This window comes from Erpetoichthys calabaricus, chromosome 18 (genome assembly GCF_900747795.2).
Source record: "Erpetoichthys calabaricus chromosome 18, fErpCal1.3, whole genome shotgun sequence".
Classification (NCBI taxonomy): Eukaryota; Metazoa; Chordata; class Cladistia; order Polypteriformes; family Polypteridae; genus Erpetoichthys; species Erpetoichthys calabaricus.
In genome coordinates this window covers 52,260,843-52,284,000 of record NC_041411.2, presented here as the reverse complement: position 1 = coordinate 52,284,000, position 23,158 = coordinate 52,260,843, and the positions used below count along the sequence as shown (strand labels likewise).

Here is a 23,158-nt window from a genome sequence, read left to right as displayed (position 1 = left end):
ACTCCTTCTGGGTGATTCATAGGGATTCACCAGATAAAGATTACAAATATATGAGTATGTATTGCTGTCTTCTTTACATATAGTCAGTCATTTTCTAAACCATTTTGTCCTGTGTGGGGGTGCTGGAGCCTATCCCAGTTACCATACAGCGCAAGGCAGGAACAAACCCTGGACAGGACGCCAGTCCATCGCATGGTGAACACACACACACACACACACACACACACACACCCAATGTCAATTTAATGACCAGTCCACCTAAGTTGCATGTCTTTGGACTATAGAAGGAAACCAGAGTGTCACCCCTCTTTAAATATATATTGTTAAAAATATTAGACTGACTAAATATTTTGAAGTTAAACTTATTAGAACATATATGAATACATTGTGCAATTAGTTTAATTTTAATTACATTACTTTTCAGTTTTGCAATTAAATGTGATGATAGAAACATTCCAATATTTTTGTGTTCTAAAATGAAAGTAAAAATAACTATTCACAATCAAAACATGTCTTAATGAGTTTAATTTTGCATACTTGTATTATTGTTGACATTGCCCCACGCTACCCCAGGTGGGAACATTTTGTCTTCAGTTATTTATTGAGATTTGAGGTTCTTTGTACAAGAGGGAAAAATCAAGTATGCTGGAACCTTTCAGTACTAACAGTTGTGTACTAAATACAACCAGATTAAGGATAATAAAGTTACATAATTTTAAAATAATGTTTTATCTTTCCAGTTTCTCACTTAGGTAACATCAGTTAACTCAGCTAGTATTCATTAAAATCCGTACACGGAAGCAACAGTGCATGCGACGTAAGTGGGGGGGGGGGGACGTCGTTCTGTGACGTAAGCACGTTACTGTTGTTGTTCTGGTGACGCTCCATGTAGATCAGTGGTACCGGGTTTTGTGCTGCTGTTCACGTTATACGTGTATATAAATATATATATACACATACATATATTTAGTTTAAACTGCTTCAAGTATGGCCTTTCCTGCATCGGACAGAATATCGATAAAGGATCAAATCGATCCCACTATTGTGAATGACAGTGAAAACAGCATTGACATAGACGAGAGAGAATTAGAGCACATAACGAGTCGTGACGAGGCAGGTACGGCCATTCCACTTCATTCACCGTGGACTTTTTGGCTTGATAGGTAAGTGAATTTTTCACGAAATGTGAGTGTTATCTCGACTGATAGTATCAATTTTTTGAACACGTGCTTTAATTACTCTTTTATATATGTTTCCTTACTTTGTTCTGTATGTTTATGGGAAGGTCAGTACTCTCGCCTATTGAATATAGTAGAAAAGGACAGATGCAAACCCAAGTATATATGTCGGCCTGCAGCGTAACGCATTATTTATTTGTAATTCAGCATTTTTCATTGTTAGAATACTAAACTCTGTGCCGTAGTCTCAGTAAAAATGCGTATTGCAACGACAATTCTTCTTATTTTACCGAATCCCACTATATAGGAAAATCGCATCATAATATGGTTTGTCTGGAGACAATTTCTGCCTTTCAGTTTTGATTGTAATTCAGTCGGTGGCAGATACATTAGTGTATTGGCTGGGTTATTGTCCATTCAGTAAATCTGAAATCTCCGTATAATCTGAATTTGTTAACCCTTGTAACGAATGTGTTAGGAAATTTGGCAGGATACTTTCCCCGAGTTCAAAGTGTATTACTCTGCGATGCTCTGCCTGCGGATATTGAACGTTTTCTATTCACAGCGTACTTTCTGTAGTGGTTAGATTCGAGGATCCCCAGTCTCTCCAAAATTCTTAAAACTATATAAAAGACGCTACTGTTGAAGTTCGTTTTGTGTTTGCATTGCCGGATTACATTATAATGTTTATTGCATTTTCTTGTTTCAGTGTTCCGGAGATCACTGTTTCTCGGTTCATTTTCATTTCCTTGTTTTTCGTTTCCGGTATTTTCAGAGGTGTAACTTTTGGAGCTCATGAATAATACTGTACTAAACCAGCAAGAGTTTCAGAACCAGATATTTGAGACGAGTCTGGCGTAGTCAGTTAAAACCCCTTTCTTAATTAGTGACCAGATTTTGCTGCTAATTAACTCTTTGCCTTAATTTTAATTGATGCACACCTTAAGACTCAGGCCCCTTAATTATTTATTTTTCCCTTAATTAGCAACCAAACAATATTAAGACACAAAATGAACCAACACATAAATAACAACCAGCGTGCATCACACAATAACTGAAAATAAAGAAAGGTGAAGGCCTCAGTAATTTTCATCTGCTCAGGTCCACAAAACATTTCGACAGCTCATAAAAACGAAAATCAACAGTTTTGGAAATGTCTGCCAGGGCAGAATGAGCACTATGGAATTAAATAACGGGTTTAATTAACAATGAGATTTGCCTTCAAATTTGGTAGCGAGATCCTGCCCCAAGTGGAGGAGTTCAAGTATCTCGGGGTCTTGTTCACGAGTGAGGGAAGAATGGAACGTGAGATCGACAGGCGGATCGGTGCGGCATCCGCAGTAACGCGGGCGCTGCATCGGTCTGTTGTGAAAAAGGAGCTGAGCCGCAAGGCGAAGCTCTCAATTTACCAGTCGATCTATGTTCCTACCCTCACCTATGGTCATGAGCTATGGGTAGTGACCGAAAGAACGAGATCGCGAATACAAGCGGCTGAAATGAGTTTCCTCCGCAGGGTGTCTGGGCTTTCCCTTAAAGATAGGGTGAGAAGCTCAGTCATCCGGGAGGGGCTCAGAGTAGAGCCACTGCTCCTCCGCATCGAGAGGAGTCAGATGAGGTGGCTCGGGCATCTGATCAGGATGCCTCCTGGACGCCTCCCTGGTGAAGTGTTCCGGGCATGTCTAACCGGGAGGAGGCCCCAGGGAAGACCCAGGACACGTTGGATGGACTATGTCTCTCGACTGGCCTGGGAACGCCTTGGGATTCTCCCGGAAGAGCTAGAAGAAGTGGCAATCAATTCAGCAGTCCAAGTCTCAAGAAAAGTCAATTAAAATAAAGGGAAATAGTTAATTAGCAGCAAAAACTGGTCACTAATTAAGAAAAGAGAATGAAAACTTGCAGCCGCAGTAGCTATCCAGGAGCCTCATGTATAAACGGTCCATATGCACAAAAATGTTGCGTACTCCCATTTCCATGCTCAAATCGCGATGTATAAAACCTAAACTTGGCGCAAAGCAACGCACATTTTCACGCTAGCTCAAACCCTAGTGTACGCAAGTTCTCTGCTCGGTTTTGCAAACTGGCGGCACCCAGCGTCAAAGCAGTGCTTTTGTTCCAGTGTGGTTTCCCTTTCTTTTTTTAGATCCACATCCCTGATATGGCTTTGTCATACAGTATACACTGAAATTACCTGCATAAGGCATCTGATTGTAATTAACCTGTAAAAATATAATGGTCCCAGGAATGGCCAAACTATTCCAAATACCATAGCTGCTTTAGCATTGTTCCTCTCAATGTAACACTCAAACTATTTATCCCACTGTATCTGAGTGTGCAGTCTGATCGGAAAGAGAATTATCGGTATACAACATCAAGCACAAGGTGCCTCAGCCATGCTGTCATCATTTAAATAATCTATTTTGTTAATAATTAAACATGTGAGGACACGGTGGCGCAGCGCTAGCGAGATGATCTGGTGCCTCGTTCAGAGATTGTTCCTGCCTCGCGCTGTATTCTTGCACTGGAAGGATAGATGGATAGAATAATTAAACAAGTACTATGAAGATATTTCAATGTCCCTTAAAGGTTTTGAAGAATCTGCATTCTAAGCTTACAGATGGCTTACAGAGCTGATTGTGTGGCGATTGGTTACTTGGAGAAAGAAAAGTAAGGACAGGAATTGGAGGTTAGTATGTTTGAAAGAAACAATACTGCTGCAATAAATTATTTCATTGAATGTTGTGCACGGCGCAGCAAGCATCTTGCGTGAAGCAGTCTGTGGACAGGGTGCCAGCTCGTCACTATCACTGCTCCACCATGTTCCCATGTTTAACACTAGAATTACCAGAGTCTACGAAAAAACTCGTAGATCCAGCCCATCTTAAAACCATTCGCACCTCTCCGCCAGCGTCCTTTGTCCTCTAAATGTGCTGATAAAAACAAGCTGCAAGCAGCCGGCTATTCCATCCCCCCACCGACTTAGAACGTGCAGGAGCATCTCCCAGCTCATGCCTTGATTGATTATCTGGGAGTGAAGGGGAGTTTTAGAGTGGAAATAATAGATCGTTATTTGGAACACACGCATTTCATGTGTGTTCCGTTTCTACAGTAATCTGTGTAAACACATTGTTAAAACAGAAACTTTTTCATATTTTAGTAATAAATGTTACAAAATGTAGGCATAAACTATAGAATGTGTGAAGCAGCATGACGTCGAAACATCAAATAAACACTTTCACAAAAGGTTCAAGAACAATACAACAGCTTCCGTAGCAAAGCAGTAAGATTTGCTGTCTCAGAGCGCAGCAGGCTTACTGTCCATCAGAAACCTGAGTTCGATTCCCCGTAGAGGAGAAAGTGTTCTTTTTTTTTTTTTTTCTTTTTAGCCTCAAACGGACATAAAATTTATGGTATGTACTGTCAGTTAATGAGATTGCGTAATAGAAGTCACTAGATATATAAATAAACTGGGAAGGCACATGTACTGAAAGAAAAAAAAAAAGATCAACATGTGTGTTGTTCCTGCTGCACTGTATAAGCTCACGCGCTCTACCACCCCCCCCCCCCCCCGATCTGACTCTAAGTAACAGCGCAAGTACAGACGCAAACCAAGTGTATGTGTGTACTGTATAATATTAACAAAAAGAGCAGCTTACAACTGAAAACAGCAAATATAGGAGTGAGTGGGGATCTAACCGGGGACTCTTGATCACACTTGGTTTGCGTCTGTACTTGCGCTATTTCTTAGAGTCAGATCGGGGGTGGGGGGGAAGGGGGGGATGTTAGAGCGCGTGAGCTTATTCACTGCTGAAGGATCAACGCACATGTTGATCTTTTTTTTCTTTCAGTAATAGCGCCAGCATAAATCCAAACCCGATCTGATGCTGTTCGTTTTCAAATAATATTGCATTAGTGCAATGATGTTTTCACATATATTGTCTCTTTCTTTCAGGTGTGTAATAGGAACCACAGCATAGAGTTAAGTGTGTACATTGTAACAGGTACACACGTTGTAAATGTTGGAAAGACGATCCTTGCATGTGTGTGAAAAGTTAACATTTGAATCTGATGATTGCATATAACACTGAAGTTACTGCACTGTACTATTCTGTCCTCTGCATGTCCTGGAGTACAAAAGAAACGGCATACAGCAACATGTGGGGACTGGCAAGATCGGGGAAAAAAAACATGCAGTAACTGATTACAAACCACAAGATGTTATGCGAATGAATATGAATAATATGAATAATTTTGCATCCGTGCCACAAAGTTTTCCGAAATGTACTATACAGGTCATAAAACAAATAATTCCAAATATCATATATACCTACGTCTGTGTTTTTTTTTTTTTTTTTGTTTTTTTTTTGATATCATACACCATAAGGTGCACACTAATTCAGCATGAGCAGGAACACTCAATAAAACTGAATAAAAAAAAAAATCAAGTGACGGTGAGATACGAAGAAGGCAAATTCGCCAGCCTTTGTGTGTCCGCTTTAATCCCTCCAGATGAGGGAATGTCCAGTTCCATTGTCTCAAAACACCATTCACATCTCTAGTTATTCCGTTTCAAATGAAAAATAACAGCGTTAGATCCCTTGGGGGGGGGGGTGTTAAGGGGGGGGCTGGCAAGGGGTTGCGGTAGTATGTATCGTGATTGTGATTTAGAGAGAATAAAAGTTTAAAAAAAAAAAAAAAAAAAAAGGTAACTTTCACAAGTCCTATAAATGCACACCGTGTGTTACAGACGCAAACCTAATGTATGTGTGTACTGTATATTAACAAAAGGAGCAGCTCACAGCTGAAAGCGGCAAATATAGGACTGAGTGGGGATTGAACTGGGGACTCTTGATTACAAATCAGCAAATCTTACTGCTACGCCACTGAAGCTGTTGTCTATTCCTTGAATCTTTTGTGAAAGTGTTTATTTGATCTTTGGACTTCAGGCTTCATACATTATATAGTTTATGCCTACATTTTGTCATTTACTACTAAAATATGAAAAACGTTTCTGTTTTAAAAATGTGTTTACACAGATTACTGTAGAAACGGAACACACATGAAATGCGTGTGTTCCAAATAGCGATCTGTTATTTCCACTCTAAAACTCCAGCACTTAAGTCAATCTCAGATAATCAAACAAGGCATGAGCTGGGAAAACTTAGTGAATGTTCTGCGGTGGTGGGGGATGGAATAGCCGGCTGCTTGCTGCTCATCTTAATCAGCACATTTAGAAGACAAAGGAGAGGTGAGAACGGTTTTAAGGTGGGCTGGATCTACAAGTTTTTTCGTAGCCTCTTGTAATTCTAGTGTTAATAACATGCTTTAACTCCTATCATCATGAAAATTATATCAAATATACATCTCAGTATTTTAATTATTTGGAGAGCTGTAATATCACGAATGTAATGGATTCTGTGTCCAGTCATTTAAGATGCACATAGTGATTCACACGCATATTGCAGATAGAAGAACACATACAAAACAAAGCATTTAACGAACTACTATAGTTACGATGGTATTTGAGAAACTAGTAAATTAAACGATTTAAAGATTAAGTTTATGATGTTCTACTTTAATGACAAAATAAACTACATGATTAAAGTGGAAATTTCAAGATTTAAGTTGACATTTCGAGCTTTTTTCTCACTGTGCCCCTATTTTTTTTTTTTCTTTTCTTGGTATCCTAATAAGCTTTCATATGACACTCAGACGGTGGGCTATGACTAACCTTTTCACAGCAACTTTGATATATGACAACTTCTTTTTTTATTTCAGACACTGTGCGACTTTGTGAACTTGAGCTTTCGAGTTTCTCCGACACTCTATGTCACTTGATCAACTTCCTTTTGTTGTTTATACCAAACCAACAAATACTATGTTTTTCCTTGCCTCCACTTGGTATTCGCTGAAATTCTTCTATTTCCCCATGCTTTTGCCATTGTCTTTTCACAGAACGCTGAGCTTAAGGGCTATTTATATTGATTTGCATATTCAAAGAGGTATCATTCTTGGAGGTGTTTGGGGTGGGGCAGCAGGCGTGTTCAAGTGTGTTACTTTTCACGCTGACCGGAATTTATGGAGCGGAAGAATTTGGAAGTTGGCAAATGCACAGATTTATGCATCTGGATTTTTTTGTGCGTATGCACATTTACGTTTTTGTCCTTATGCCATGTTTTAGTGTGAATTCTACGCACTCTGTTATGCATGAGGCCCCAGGACTGGAGTTGGAGATCCCTGGTTTAGTGCTTACTATTGAAATTCTGTTCAATATATTTTTGTATAGCCCTCTACACTAAGGCAGATCACTTTGACAATTCTCCTGTAAAATGCAAGTAGAGATGTCAAAAATGGCAGAATTTTTGTATTTGACAACAATACCAATGAAATTTTCGATACCAAGGCAAAACATTGAAATCCCATTCATCCATCCATCCATCCATCCATTGTCTCCCGCTTATCCGAGGTCGGGTCGCGGGGGCAGCAGCTTGAGCAGAGATGCCCAGACTTCCCTCTCCCCGGCCACTTCTTCTAGCTCTTCCGGGAGAATCCCAAGGCGTTCCCAGGCCAGTCGAGAGACATAGTCCCTCCAGCGTGTCCTGGGTCTTCCCCGGGGCCTCCTCCCGGTTGGATGTGCCCGGAACACCTCACCAGGGAGGCGTCCAGGAGGCATCCTGATCAGATGCCCGAGCCACCTCATCTGACTCCTCTCGATGCGGAGGAGCAGCGGCTCTACTCTTAGCCCCTCCCGGATGACTGAGCTTCTCACCCTATCTTTAAGGGAAAGCCCAGACACCCTGCGGAGGAAACTCATTTCAGCCGCTTGTATTCGCGATCTCGTTCTTTCGGTCACTACCCAGAGCTCATGACCATAGGTGAGGGTAGGAACATAGATCGACTGGTAAATTGAGAGCTTCGCCTTGCGGCTCAGCTCCTTTTTCACCACGACAGACCGATGCAACGCCCGCATTACTGCGGATGCCGCACCGATCCGCCTGTTGATCTCACGCTCCATTCTTCCCTCACTCGTGAACAAGACCCCGAGATACTTGAACTCCTCCACTTGGGGCAGGATCTCGCTACCAACCCTGAGAGGGCACTCCACCCTTTTCCGGTTGAGGACCATGGTCTCGGATTTGGAGGTGCTGATTCTCATCCCAGCCGCTTCACACTCGGCTGCGAACCGATCCAGAGAGAGCTGAAGATCACGGCCTGATGAAGCAAACAGGACAACATCATCTGCAAAAAGCAGTGACCCAATCCTGAGCCCACCAAACCGGACCCCCTCAGCACCCTGGCTGCGCCTAGAAATTCTGTCCATAAAAGTTATGAACAGAATCGGTGACAAAGGGCAGCCCTGGCGGAGTCCAACTCTCACTGGAAACGGGTTCGACTTACTGCCGGCAATGCGGACCAAGCTCTGGCACTGATCGTACAGGGACTGAACAGCCCTTATCAGGGGGGCCGGTACCCCATACTCTCTGAGTACCCCCCACAGGATTCCCCGAGGGACACGGTCGAATGCCTTTTCTAAGTCCACAAAACACATGTAGACTGGTTGGGCAAACTCCCATGCACCCTCCAGGACCCTGCTAAGGGTATAGAGCTGGTCCACTGTTCCGCGACCAGGACGAAAACCACACTGTTCCTCCTGAATCCGAGGCTCGACTATCCAACGGACCCTCCTCTCCAGGACCCCTGAATAGACTTTTCCAGGGAGGCTGAGGAGTGTGATCCCTCTGTAGTTGGAACACACCCTCCGATCCCCCTTCTTAAAGAGGGGGACCACCACCCCGGTCTGCCAATCCAGAGGCACTGTCCCTGATGTCCATGCGATGTTGCAGAGGCGTGTCAGCCAAGACAGTCCTACAACATCCAGAGCCTTGAGGAACTCCGTGCGTATCTCATCCACCCCCGGGGCCCTGCCACCAAGGAGTTTTTTGACCACCTCGGTGACCTCAGTCCCAGAGATGGGGGAGCCCACCTCTGAGACCCCAGGCTCTGCTTCCTCATTGGAAGGCATGTTAATGGGATTGAGGAGGTCTTCGAAGTATTCCCCCCACCGACCCACAACGTCCCGAGTCGAGGTCAGCAGCGCACCATCCCCACCATATACAGTGTTGACACTGCACTGCTTCCCCTTCCTGAGACGCCGGATGGTGGACCAGAATCTCCTCGAAGCCGTCCGAAAGTCATTCTCCATGGCCTCCCCAAACTCCTCCCACGCCCGAGTTTTTGCCTCAGCAACCACCAAAGCCGCATTCCGCTTGGCCTGCCGGTACCTATCAGCTGCCTCCGGGGTCCCACAGGACAAAAGGGTCCTGTAGGACTCCTTCTTCAGCTTGACGGCATCCTTCACCGCCGGTGTCCACCAGCGGGTTCGGGGATTGCCGCCACGACAGGCACCGACCACCTTACGGCCACAGCTCCGGTCAGCTGCCTCAACAATAGAGGCACGGAACATGGCCCATTCGGACTCAATGTCCCCCACCTCCCTCGGGATGTGGTCGAAGTTCTGCCGGAGGTGGGAGTTGAAGCTACTTCTGACAGGGGGCTCTGCCAGACGTTCCCAGCAGACCCTCACAACACGTTTGGGCCTACCACGCCTGACCGGCATCCTCCCCCACCATCGAAGCCAACTCACCACCAGGTGGTGATCAGTTGACAGCTCCGCCCCTCTCTTCACCCGAGTGTCCAAGACATGTGGCCGCAAGTCCGACGACACGAGCACAAAGTCGATCATCGAACTGAGGCCTAGGGTGTCCTGGTGCCAAGTGCACATATGAACACCCCTATGCTTGAACATGGTGTTCGTTATGGACAATCCGTGACGAGCACAGAAGTCCAATAACAAAACACCGCTCGGGTTCAGATCAGGGGGGCCATTCCTCCCAATCACGCCCTTCCAGGTCTCACTGTCATTGCCCACGTGAGCATTGAAGTCTCCCAGCAGAACGAGGGAGTCCCCAGAAGGTATGCCCTCTAGCACCCCCTCCAGGGACTCCAAAAAGGGTGGGTACTCCGAACTGCTGTTCGGTGCATACGCACAAACAACAGTTAGGACCCGTCCCCCCACCCGAAGGTGAAGGGAGGCTACCCTCTCGTCCACCGGGGTAAACCCCAATGTACAGGCTCCAAGTTGGGGGGCAATAAGTATACCCACACCTGCTCGGCGCCTCTCACCGGGGGCAACTCCAGAGTGGTAGAGAGTCCAGCCCCTCTCAAGGAGATTGGTTCCAGAGTCCAAGCTGTGCGTCGAGGTGAGCCCGACTATATCTAGCCGGAACCTCTCAACTTCGCGCACTAGCTCAGGCTCCTTCCCCTTCAGAGAGGTGACATTCCACGTCCCAAGAGCCAGTTTCTGTAGCCGAGGATCGGACCGCCAAGGTCCCCGCCTTCGGCCACCACCCAACTCACACTGCACCCGACCTCCTTGGCCCCTCCCATAGGTGGTGAGCCCATGGGAAGGGGGACCCACGTTGCCTCTTCGGGCTGTGCCCGGCTGAGCCCCATGGGTGCAGGCCCGGCCACCAGGCGCTCGCCATCGAGCCCCACCTCCAGGCCTGGCTCCAGAGTGGGGCCCCGGTGACCCGCGTCCGGGCAAGGGAAAACGCCGTCCAAAATGGTTTTTCTTCATAGGAGGTTTGTTTAACCGCTCTTTGTCTCATCCCTCACCTAGGACCAGTTTGCCTTGGGTGGCCCTACCAGGGGCATAAAGCCCCGGACAACAGAGCTCCTAGGATCATTGGGACACGCAAACCCCTCCACCACGATAAGGTGACGGTTAAAGGAGGGGTTTGAATTTTATTTATCTTTAAGTGCCTTAATTATTCAGGTTAACAATATTGTGTAATTTTCATTTAATAGAATATAAAATATATAAATATTACTAATATTAGCAGCTTTAAAATATTAGTACTGTATACCAATCAAGTTGTAGCCCAGCTATCATTTAAGTAAACCGGTATGGGCATTTATAAATATCAAATTACAATGCAAGAATTGAATTTAATTTGTGATAGACATGGGGATTTCTCCAGTATAACAGCAAATTGGGGGATGTTATAATCGGGGGGGGGGGGGGATTACTATTAGCATAGGGTTTATAAAGGATGATGTCATCATGAACTGTGTGATTTTTATTTTACCAAGTATACATTCTAATTTTATTGTTTAACATTTTCTTTCCTGTGACTGAAAGATGCAGCTTAAAATCAATACTAAAAAGAAAAAACTGTCTTTACAGTTGAATTACTGGTTCAAGGATAATTCAGGATATTTTAATATAAATATTCTTTAAAGCTATTTTTGTAACAACACGTTTTTAAAGTCTAGTTTGTCAGATAATAAATCACCCTGGTAGGTTTGTAATATTTACTTTTGTAAGCTTTATATTTGCATTATTAGCTGGTAAAAAAAAAAAAAAAACAAAAAAAAAAAACTTTACTAAATATCAATATTTATTGGATGAATCAAATCTATTCAAATTTCAAATGTTGCAAACTACTGTCCCTTCCTTTTACATTTGTTCAAACTTTAACACTTCCTGTATGAAATTAACCTTGTCTCTCTATTATAAAAGAAAATCTTGTGACGAGACGTGATCTTCTGAAGAGAGACAGAGAGACACTTCAGAGAGGCAGAGACACTTTCACTTCCCGCAACACGGTCAAGTCATGTTATACTGACATCCGTTGGAAGCATGTTCCCGTGAGACGGTGACCTAGGCAAGGAAAGTAATAATCAGCCCAGAACAAGTGGAATTGAAAACTTTGCAGGTCCAAACAGGGTCAGAAATAAAAGACAAAGAGTAAAACACACAGTAGAACTTCATAAAGACGTTCAAAAAAATTGGCGCCATACACATGCAGAGCAGGTTACAGATTGTGAAAGCAGTGGAATTCGGAAGGCTCAAAAAAAACCTTGGCACGATACACACGCAGAGCAAGATCAAAAATATGGCAGTACTAAAATTCAAAAGTGTCAAAAAAAAAAAAAAAAAAAAGAGTACAGATCGCATTCGTGCAAACAAACGGAAATTATTACTAGGTGAAATAACAGCAAAAAGACTTTTGAATATATGGACATAGGTGATATGTTGGAAGTATGAAGATTTTGTATGCTTTAAAGTTTAAGTCAGAGACTTGTAGATCGTCTAATTCATGTTGCCATCAGGGAAAAGTACTGCTGTTTCCCAATGAAGAGGCGTTTCTGCAAGAATTCAAAGATTTGTGTTTGGTGAAAGTGAAATCCATAAACACTACAGGCAAAGTATATGCGTCTAGAATAATCTTTTCGCATTAGCATCATTCAATGCACAAAACGTTGATTTACATAATAATGGACAATACGCTATGAGAATCTGTGTTCCCGCAACAATTACAGCTATGACAAGTTTCATTTAGAAAAAAACACAATTTGGTCAGGTGTATCTTTATGATCACGGAGAATCGATGCAACATAGAATCGAAAGAGTTAAATAATCCGACGTAATAGAAATTATACAGACAATAATGGATTCAAATCCATACGTCCAAATGTATCCCACTTTACACGAAATTTATCAGCAAAACATGGACAAAGAAATTTTCATGGATTTCTATATGAATCTGAAAGATCACAGTTACATTCATAATAAACCCACATATGACGAATTGTCAGCGATAATAATTTCAAAAGGCGGAGATATCAAAGCCAGAGTAAATATTCATGTATATCCAAAGGCAAAGCATGATTCATCATTTATGTCAAATACATCGCCACACGCCGACCCTTTACTGTTTCCTTTGCTTTTCCCAGATGGCGAAACAGGATGGTCATACAATATGAAACAAACGCATTCAGTAAAACGAATAACACCCACACAATATTTCGGGTCAAAATTAACGATATGTTCCCATGAATTTAACCCACTTCTGTCATCTCAACGTCTGTCGCAACATTACATTATTAATGCGTATGTAAAAGTCGCAGCTAATCGTCTCTTCTTTATTAAATGGAATCAAGCTAAACTTGGAACGGAACATATGCAAGGTCTCATTGATCATGTTCAAAATTTAAATATTAATAGTTCAGATAAATTCAAAGTAGGTAAAGCAGTAATATTACCATCATCATATCAAGGTAGTCGAAGAGCATTGCAACAGTTATATCATGATGCAGTGGCAATATCCAGAACTATCGATCGGCCAGATTTATTTCTAACAATGATGTGCAATATGCAATGGCCAGAAATCCGCAGCTTCTTGAAAACAATGCCGCCGGCTACATCAGCTCTGGATAGTCTCACTTCCATAAGTAGATTGATTTATCACAAAGTCTTATTTTTATTGAATGAACTAGAAACGGTGTTTGGGCAAAAAAGAGATCTTGATATGCCATTCGTATTAAAACGTTAAGTTTCCCGTGAGAATAGCTTTTGCAATGACAATTAACAAATCCCAAATACAAACATTTTGAAAAAGTTGGTTTATTTATAAAGAGACAAAGAAACGATATTCACTCACGGCCAGTTATACGTTGCATGATCACGCTGTAAGACCAAACAAGGAATCAAAATTCAATGTGATCAATGATATCTTCAATATTGTTTTTACTGAAGTTTTAAAATGAAAAGTGAACATAATGCATATGTAACAATTCCCATGGAAAAAAAAAAACACTTTAAATTGTATTTCCACAGGACCAAACCCGGGGGTTGGCGAGCGAAGCGAGCAGGGGGCGGAGCCCCCTAGTCTCTTTTAAATTAATCCATTATTCAAGAACTCTTGTAAAAACAGCAATCACTTTTTTGTTTTCAGATTATCATGATTGTACAAATCCAGAATGAGAATGTTAGTAGGCTGCTGTTATTTGTAGTCAATTAACTGTAATTCAGAGACTGCATTGCATTTGCCAATGTACTGTTCAAAGATGTGATATACTACACGTTTTTTTACTGCATTCATCACGTTAGGAGTTATACTCGTGCAGTCATTTGTCTTCAAAAACGAAACAACTGACACATTTAGCATTTGTAGATTTGTATTCAGTATGGTGTTTTGCTGATACTGCTTTAACTGTTGTCTCTGCGGTGCGTTTCTGTTAAGTCGTGAGACACATGCTTTAAAGCATCTGGAAACACTACTCTGCGTTTTTTTGTTTTTTTTTTTTAGTATTAACAAATGGAATGGCTCATTTCAATGCCAGTGCACATAAGTTAGATAGCCTCTTCGTTTGTAATTTGTCTCAATATTTATTTACTTGCTACAACTGTTGTTAGCACTGCCAGTGATGCAGTTTATTATGTCATTCCCCAGTCTTATATGTGCAGTTGCCGGTTAGAAAATGGACAGATGCTCAAATAGACATCTGTAATCATCCAACCAGGGAATGGATTCAGTGCCTCCATTCTTTTATAGGGACTTTGTAGGGCATCATATTTAAAAATGATTCATCTTGCTATCTACAAGTTAAACAATTACAACTCCCATCAATAGGATAAAAGTGGCAATAACAAAAGCCTGTCAGTGTGTGTGTTTTGTCCCCTCTTTGTAATAGCCATTATTCTGGCAGTCACACACTGGAATTCACCAACCTCAAACACAAATCATTTACAGAAATCACTTCTGCTTTTTTGTCTTTTTGAGCTGTGTTAATAAGGTGCTGTAACACTCTAAGCCATTTATATGTGTAGTGCTTTACTCATACACCCACTTGCAGTTACCCTTCAGTGCGCTACTGATTTCACAAGGGTACTACCAACAATTGAAAAAACTGTTACGTTTTTGGAATTTTGGTATTGATTTGGTACTGAAGTATTAGCTCTTGTGATACTCCTATATGCAATTATAAATTTTACAAATTACTAAATACAGAATTAGTATCATTAAAGAGACAGATTTGTTAAACCACATAGAAAATAAAGAAACCAATTAACATGGAAACTAACAATATCTGTCCATTAATTAATTGTTGAACCTAAATAAAAGACTAAATTGTAAATTTTTGATCTCTGACAAAAGTAGTGTTACAATGTTAGGCTCTTCATATTAGCCATTTAGCAGTTAGCTTGTTTTGAAATGTTGTGAAATATAGATTTTTTTTTAGTTTGTGTGTAATTTCTAGGTAGTCCCCTCTAATTCAATTCCAATGCTAAAAACCACCCAGACCCTAGTAGGCATTATACAAGACATATACTATATGCGGTACCATTTACAGGGTATTCTTTTGGAGCATTCTTCATCTTCACAACATTGCAGGTAGCTGCAACATGCCTAGGCCAGAGAGCGTTTGTGCCTAGTGCCACGACTGGGTAATGGAAGGAAAAAGAAAACCCATGAAAGTAGTGATTAGTTAACAGCTGTAAAACGGCAACTAAAATTGCATTTTATGAAAAGAACAAATTTCCACCTCCACCCAAGTATGAGGAATACTATCTCTAACAGTAAAGTATTCCAGATTGGAGTATTTGTCATTTGCTTTTTAATTATGCTTGGGGATAATCCAGAAGCACTGTCACTTTGATACTTTGTATTCCGTGATTGTAAATTGTGCTGTATTCTACACAAATTGCAGTACAGTGTAAAATTATGTATATGTTTTTTTATTTTCTCTTTATAGATCTTTACCTGGGACAACAGCAGCCGAGTGTGAATCAAATCTCAAAAAGATTTACACAGTGCACACAGTACAGGTAGGAAAAAATGTATATGTGACAGATCTCAGGATGAATTCTGATATCTCAATATATATCAGGGTTCATTGCATATTGTAGAAATTTCTAAAGACTAGAAAATAATAAATGTGTTACATTTATATATATATATATATATAAAAAAAAAAAAAAGATGGTAGGCTAGCATTCTGTCTAGGATTGATTCTTGATTTGCTATAAGGATGGGCTCTGGGTCTCCATAGCATTAATAGGTGTATGCTTGTTAAGAAAAGTGTATGAGTGAGTGGAGTTCAATAAATCGATGGATAGTTTTCATAAGCTGATTTTTTTTTTTTTTTTTTTTAATCCTGGCTTCTCTGAAGTGTACACGTAGGCTGACATAACACGAGCTTACTCTGAACTTACTTTTTATCATTATGATTTTATATTTGGGTAAAGCCTTTATCTTTGTTTTCTTAAAAGATCGGGATATATTACAACTATTTTCAGTTAAGTTACCTGTTTGTGGTTATACAATGTGTGGATCGACTCTTGTGAACAAGTAGTCTTGTGGTATGAGTTACAAAGTCTTAGCCATCACACTATTTTATCCTTCAGGGCCCAACCCACAGTGAAAAACGAAATCTCAACAAATATGACAGTTTGCAGTGTATTTAGGTTTCAGGATCGGAGTTGTTGTTTACACCCATGTTGAGTTTCTTTCTATGTGCTGACAATAAAGGTGCAATTATGCTAACATAGAAAGGTACTTATGGGTGTTTATTCCAGTTTCAATGAATGCTGAAAACCAGCGGCCTCATGTATAAACGGTGCGTACGCACAGAAATGTTGCGTACGAATGTTTCCACGCTCAAATCGCGATGTATAAAACCTAAACTTGGCGTAAAGCCATGCACATTTCCACGGTAACTCATACCTTGGCGTACGCAATTTCTCCGCTCGGTTTTGCAGACTGGCGGCACCCAGCGTCAAAGCAGTGCTACTGTTCCTGTGTGATCACCCTTTCTTTCTTAGCTCCACATTCCTGACGCGGCTTTATAAATACACTGAAATTAACTGCATATTGTTTATTAGTGTAATGCATCTGATTGTAATTAACCTGTAGCAATATAATGGTCCAGGGAATAGCCGTAGTATTCCAAATACCATAACTGCTTTAGCGTTGTTACGCTTACTGCATCTTGTTCTTCTTTCAGCTGCTCCCATTAAGGGTTGCCACTGCGGATCATCTTTTTCCATATTACTCTCACTGCACCACTCGGAGTATTTATATCACTGTATCTGAGTGTGAATCACAGCAGCAGCTGATCGGAAAGAGAATTATCGGTATACAGTTTCAAGTACACACTACCTCAACCACGGCAAAAAGCGTCAAAGCCTTTCCTGTACGGACCTCGCGTTTCAGAAACAGTTTCATCCCAAGAACTATAAACGCACTTGATCAGTCCATCAAGTGCTCCTTGCAGAACTGTTTGTACTTATAAGTACAATTACCTCACTGTAAACTTACCCTACAGTTATAATATTGCACAACCTGCGCTACTTTATAAAGCGCGTATGATGACAATATCATTTTTAAAATGAAATGCAGCAAAATATGTTGCTTATAGTATACAGATAAAACTTTAACTTCATTTAAATAATCTGCATTGTTAATAATTAAACGTGAGGACACGGTACCGCAGCGTATAGCTGGTTCACGGATAGCTCCTGCCTTACGCTGTATTATTGCTGGTGCTGACGCGACACTGGAAGGATAGACGGATAGAATAATTAAACATGTACTACGAAGACATTTCAATGTTCCTTAAAAGTTTTGAAGAATCGGCATTCTAAGCTTACAGATGGCTTAACGTCTATTACAGAGCTGATTGTGTGGCAATTGGGTATTTGGAGAAAGAAAGGTACGTTTGAAAGAGACAGTACTTCTGTAATAAATTATTTCATCGAAGGTCGCACATGGCTCAGCAAGCCTCTTGCGTGAGATATGAACAATCACTGCGCGCCACCGTGTTCCCATGTTTAATAACATGCTTTCATTGCTATCAATCATGAAAATGATATCACGTATACATCTCAGTATTTTAATTATTCAGAGAGCTGTAATATCTCGAATGTAATGGATTCTGTGTCCTGTCGGAGAAAGAGAAAGAACGGAAGCACGTAGTGATTCACACACACAGAGCACATAGAAGATCAAATGCAGAACAAAGCATTTAACGTGCTACTTGAGAAACTAGTAAAATAAACGATTTTAAGATGAAGTTTATGATGTTCTACTTTAATGGCAAAATAAACTACGTGATTAAAGTGGAAATTTCGAGATTAAAGTTGACATTTCGTGCTTTTTTCCCACTGTGTGCCAATTTTTTTTGTCTGTACCCTAATAAGCTTTCATATGACACTCAGACGGTCTGCTGCGAGTCGCCTTTTCACGGCGACATTGATATGTGATTTCTTTTTTTATTTCGGGTACTGTGCGACTTTGTGAACTCGATCTTTCGAGTTTCTCCGACACTCTGTCACTCGATCAACTTTCTTTTGTTGATTATACCACTGTTTAAACCAACAAATAGTACGTTTTTCCTTTGCCTCCACTTGGTATTCGCTGAAATTCTTACATTTTGCCCTGTGCTTTTCCCATTGTCTTTTCACAGAAGGCTATTTATATTGATTTGCATATTCAAAGAGGCGTTATTTTGGGAGGGGTTGGGGAGGGACAGAAGGTGCGTGCACGTGCGTTACTTTTCACGCTGATCGGGATTTATGTAGTGGAAGAACGTGAAATTTTACGTGCGCACAGATTCCTGCATCTGGATTTTTCTGTGCGTACGCACAATCCCGCTTTTGTGCTTACGCCATGTTATAGTGTGAGTTCTACGCACGGCGTTATACATGAGGCCCCAGGAGAGGACACAAGTTTTTCTATTTTATTTTTTTTTTTTTTTACCCCACTGCTCTCTTTATTGTTGTTGTGTTTTTTTCTTTCTTTTTCAATCTATAAGTGTTACATAGATCAGATTTTAAACATTTGTCTAAACCCTAAAAGTAATGTTCTGCATCTAATCCTGTTCTGATTCACTCTTAACACTAGAATTACCAGAGTCTACGAAAAAACTTGTAGATCTGGCACACCTTAAAACTGTTCTCACCTCTCTTTTGTCTTCTAAATGTGCCGATTAAAACAAGCAGCCGGCTATTCCATCCCCCATCGTCGCAAAACATTCACTAAGTTCTCCCAGCTCATTCCTTGTTTGATTATCTGGGAGTGAGTGAACTGCTGGAGTTTTAGAATGGAAATAATAGATCGTTATTTGGAATACACGCATTTCATGCGTGTTCCGTTTCTACAGTAATCTGTGTAAACACATTGCTAAAACAGAAACTTTTTCATATTTTAGTAATAAATGTTACAAAATGTAGGCATAAACTATAGAATGTGTGAAGCCTGAAGTCCAAACATCAAATAAACACTTTCACAAAAGGTTCAAGGATGGTACCACACCTTCCTTGGCTTAACGCTAAGGTTTGCTGAATTGGAACACAGCACCCCTGCCGTGCTACAGAGACCCGAGTTCGATTCCCAACTTTGGAGAAAGTGTTTTTTTTCCTCAAACGGACATAAAATTTATATATTGGTATGCACTGTAAATCGTTAAGTTTAAAATGTCGATCGCAGTTATTTCTGTTGATTAATTCATGCTTTTTACTTAGAGTCAGAACAAGAGCTTTTTCAGCTTATTCAGCTTCTGATCTGACTCAAACAGCGCCAGTATAACTTCACACCCGATCTGATGCTGTTCGTTTTCAAATAATATTGCATTACTTCGACGATGTTTTCTGATTGGTACTATTCACGTCATAAAATGATTTCTTTAAAACTCTTTCTTTTTATAAGATGTGCGTTGTAGCACACCGTAACTGGCCACCTGCATGTTCTTGCGCACACTGAATAAGACAGCGCTATATGCAATCATCAGATTCAAATGTTAACACTTATATAGTACGGAATGGAAATCAGCAGTTCTTAGCATTGCACCACGCAAGCTGTCATATCAACCGCCTATTGTAACTTGCTTTCTTTTTTCTTCGGTTATAGTCTTGAATAAAAGTGCACTTGTTTTGTTATACTTTTACATCAACATATGTTCCTGTGTTTGAGCGACATAGGCATGCTCAAAAAATACGCGTGTAATGCCACGAAAAGTGCATGCAGACACTTCAGTTCGCAAGCATTGGTACGAGAATCCAGTCACAAGTACACTGCAGAGCTTTAGCGTGTCTTTATGTGAAAACAGCAGTGTCAGATGGGGAGTGTCTGATGATTGCATATAGCTCTGAAGTTACTGCTCTTTACTATACTTTCCTCTGCATGTCCTGGAGTACAAAAGAAACAGCATACAGCAACATGTGGAGACTGGCAAGATTGTGGGAAAAAAAACACGTGGTCGTATGTATCGTGATACACTGCAGAGTTTTAGGTTTAGGTTTATTTGTCATATATAGGTTAACACAGGGTCAACATACAATGAAATGTATATGACGAGAAAAACAAGTCACTCAGCCTAGATCCAATAAAGCTTAAAAAAAAGATTACAAGTTAAAAATAGACAAGCCATATAAAATAAAATGTGTATGTTTTAAAAGAAGTTATAAGTTATAAAGTGCAGATGCATGTTCCAGTCAGTATTCAGAGTGTGTGCAGGTACAGTGTGTGTGTGAGTAGTGCAATGTAGATGTAATGCAATGTAGATGTAATGTAAGTGAATGTAAGTGTTCAGGTGTTGCTGTTGAGGAGTCGAATGGCCTGGTGGTAAAAGCTGTTCTTAAGTCTTGTAGTCCGAGCAGCCAGACTCCTGTATCGTCTGCCAGATGGTAACAAGGAGAACAGCTGGCGTGCTGGATGGCTGTGGTCCTTTATGATTCTGCTTGTCTTACGCAAGCACCGATGGAGGTAAATGTCTTCAATGGCAGGAAGACTCTTGCCCGTGATGTGCTCTGCTGCCTTCACCACTCTCTGTAGTGATTTCCGGCTGCTGGCAGAGCAGCTCCCATACCAGACGGTAATGCAGCCCGTCAGCAGACTCTCGACCACACTCCTGTAAAAGTTTGAGGTGATGTTGGCATTCATGCCAAACTTCCTCAGCCTCCTCAGGAAATAGAGCCGCTGGCGAGCTTTCTTGACCACAGTGTCTATGTGAAGGGTCCACGAGAGATCCTTGGTGATGTTTACTCCGAGGAACTTGAAGCTGTTAACCCTTTCAACTTCTATGCCGCTGATGTAGATGGCCTGGTGTTCTCTGCCTTGTTGTTTTCGATAGTCCACAATCATCTCCTTGGTTTTGCTGACGTTAAGAGACAAGTTGTTATCTAGGCACCAATTACTCAATGCCAGCACCTCCTCTCTGTAGGCCGTCTCATCGTTGTCAGTGATAAGGCCTATGATGGTTGTGTCGTCTGCAAACTTGATGATGGTGTTTGTGCCGTGTTTTGCAACACAGTCGTGGGTGAACAAGGAATACAAGAGGGGGCTAAGCACACAGCCCTGCGGCGCTCCTGTGTTTAAAATGAGTGATGAGGATGTGTGTTTGCCGACTCTCACCACCTGGGGCCTGTTTGTGAGGAAAGAGAAAATCCATCTGCAGATGGTCGTCCCCAACCCAAGGTCGTCAAGCTTCAAGACGAGTTTTGAGGGGATGATGGTGTTGAATGCTGAGCTGTAATCTATGAACAGCATTCTTACATATGTATTTCCTCTTTCCAGGTGGGTGAGGGCAGTGTTTATTGTTAGCGCAACGGCATCCTCTGTAGATCTGTTTGCTCTGTAAGCAAATTGGAGAGGATCCAGCGTGTCAGGGAGGGAGGAGCAGATGTGACCTTTGACTAGTTGCTCGAAACACTTCATAATGACCGATGTCAGTGCAACCGGCCGATAGTCATTCAGACAGGAGACCACCGGTTTCTTTGGGACAGGAATGATGGTGGATGCCTTGAAGGAAGTGGGGACCACTGACTGCCTCAGGGAGAGATTGAAAATGTTGGGGAACACACCTGCTAGCTGGTCAGCACACGCCCTGAGGGCACGGCCTGGGATGCCATCTGGTCCCGGAGCTTTGCGAGGATTGACCTTTTTGAAGGACCTTCTCACATCAGACGTTTCAAGGATCAGAGTGACAGACTCACTGCCCCCTTGAGGATATAGCACCTGTTCTTTGTTGGCTGCATCAAAACGAGCATAGAAAGTATTGAGCTTGTCTGCAAGACATGCAGTGGGCTGAACACTGACTGTGTTTTTCTTTTTATAGTCAGTGATGCAGCACAGTCCATTCCACAGGTGCTTGGTGTCAGAGCTGTGGTAGCTTGACTCCACTTTGTCCCTGTAGTCCCGTTTGGCCTTCTTGATGGACCTCCGGAGTTCGTATCTGGCTGCTTTGTATGCATCAGAGTCCCCTGAGCCAAAGGCAGAGGTCCGCGCCTTGAGCTTAGCCCGGATCTCCCTATTTACCCAGGGTTTCTGGTTAGGATATATGCAAACGGTGGTTTTAGTGACAACATCGTCAATGCACTTGCTGATATATCCTGTGACAGAGTCTGTGAATTCATTGATGTTGCCATCAGCTGCATCCTCAAACATCTCCCAATCAGTTGTTTCAAAGCAGTCCTGTAAGACCCCCTCAGCTTCACTGTCCCATTTGTAGATGTTCCTGTAAACCGGTTTTTCCTGTTTAAGTCTTTGTTTATATGCAGGCAGCAGCAATACAGAGCAATGGTCTGCTTTTCCAAAAGCTGGTCGAGGGAGAGATTTGTAGGAGTCCTTGAATAAGGTGTAACAATGATCCAGTGTTTGATCACCTCTTGTGGGGGGAGAGATGTGCTGATAGTATCTAGGGAGAACTTTCTTCATGTTTGCTCTGTTAAAGTCTCCCAACACAATAAATGCTGCTTCTGAGTTAGCGTTCTCTAGTCCACTGATAACATTTTGCGCATCTTTATGTGAAAACAGCAGTGTCAGATGGGGGGAGGGGGTGGTGGTAGGGAAGGATCCTGAACACGACTGAGACAATGAAAAGTGAATTTAAAAAAAAAATAAATAAACAAAGCTAACCTTTACAAATATCATAAACTACACCGGCTGTTACAGACTGAAATCAAATGTATCTTTTAATTCTCAAATAGTAAAAATAAGAACACTTCACTTCTCAAAAGGGAGTCATGTAGGATCGAACTCGTGACCTTCTGAGTCCCAATCTGCAACTGATACTGTTACGACACGGCGGCAGTCATAGTAAAGGAGTGTCAATGTCACACACTAAGGCGGCTTATTTTG

The 23,158-nt window shown here is 41.7% G+C and overlaps 1 protein-coding gene across 1 annotated transcript in view; it reads left to right on the top strand.

Annotated features, from left to right (window-relative positions):
* The first annotated feature begins 854 nt into the window (after window positions 1-854).
* Window positions 855-23,158, top strand: part of eif4e3 (eukaryotic translation initiation factor 4E family member 3) — a 203,331-nt gene continuing 181,027 nt past the window's right edge. Inside the window, exons 1-2 of the mRNA XM_051921532.1 lie at window positions 855-1,163; window positions 15,777-15,849. Coding sequence (XP_051777492.1) covers window positions 988-1,163; window positions 15,777-15,849 — 249 coding nt within the window. The 5' untranslated portion in view covers window positions 855-987. The remainder of the gene's footprint in view (window positions 1,164-15,776; window positions 15,850-23,158) is intronic.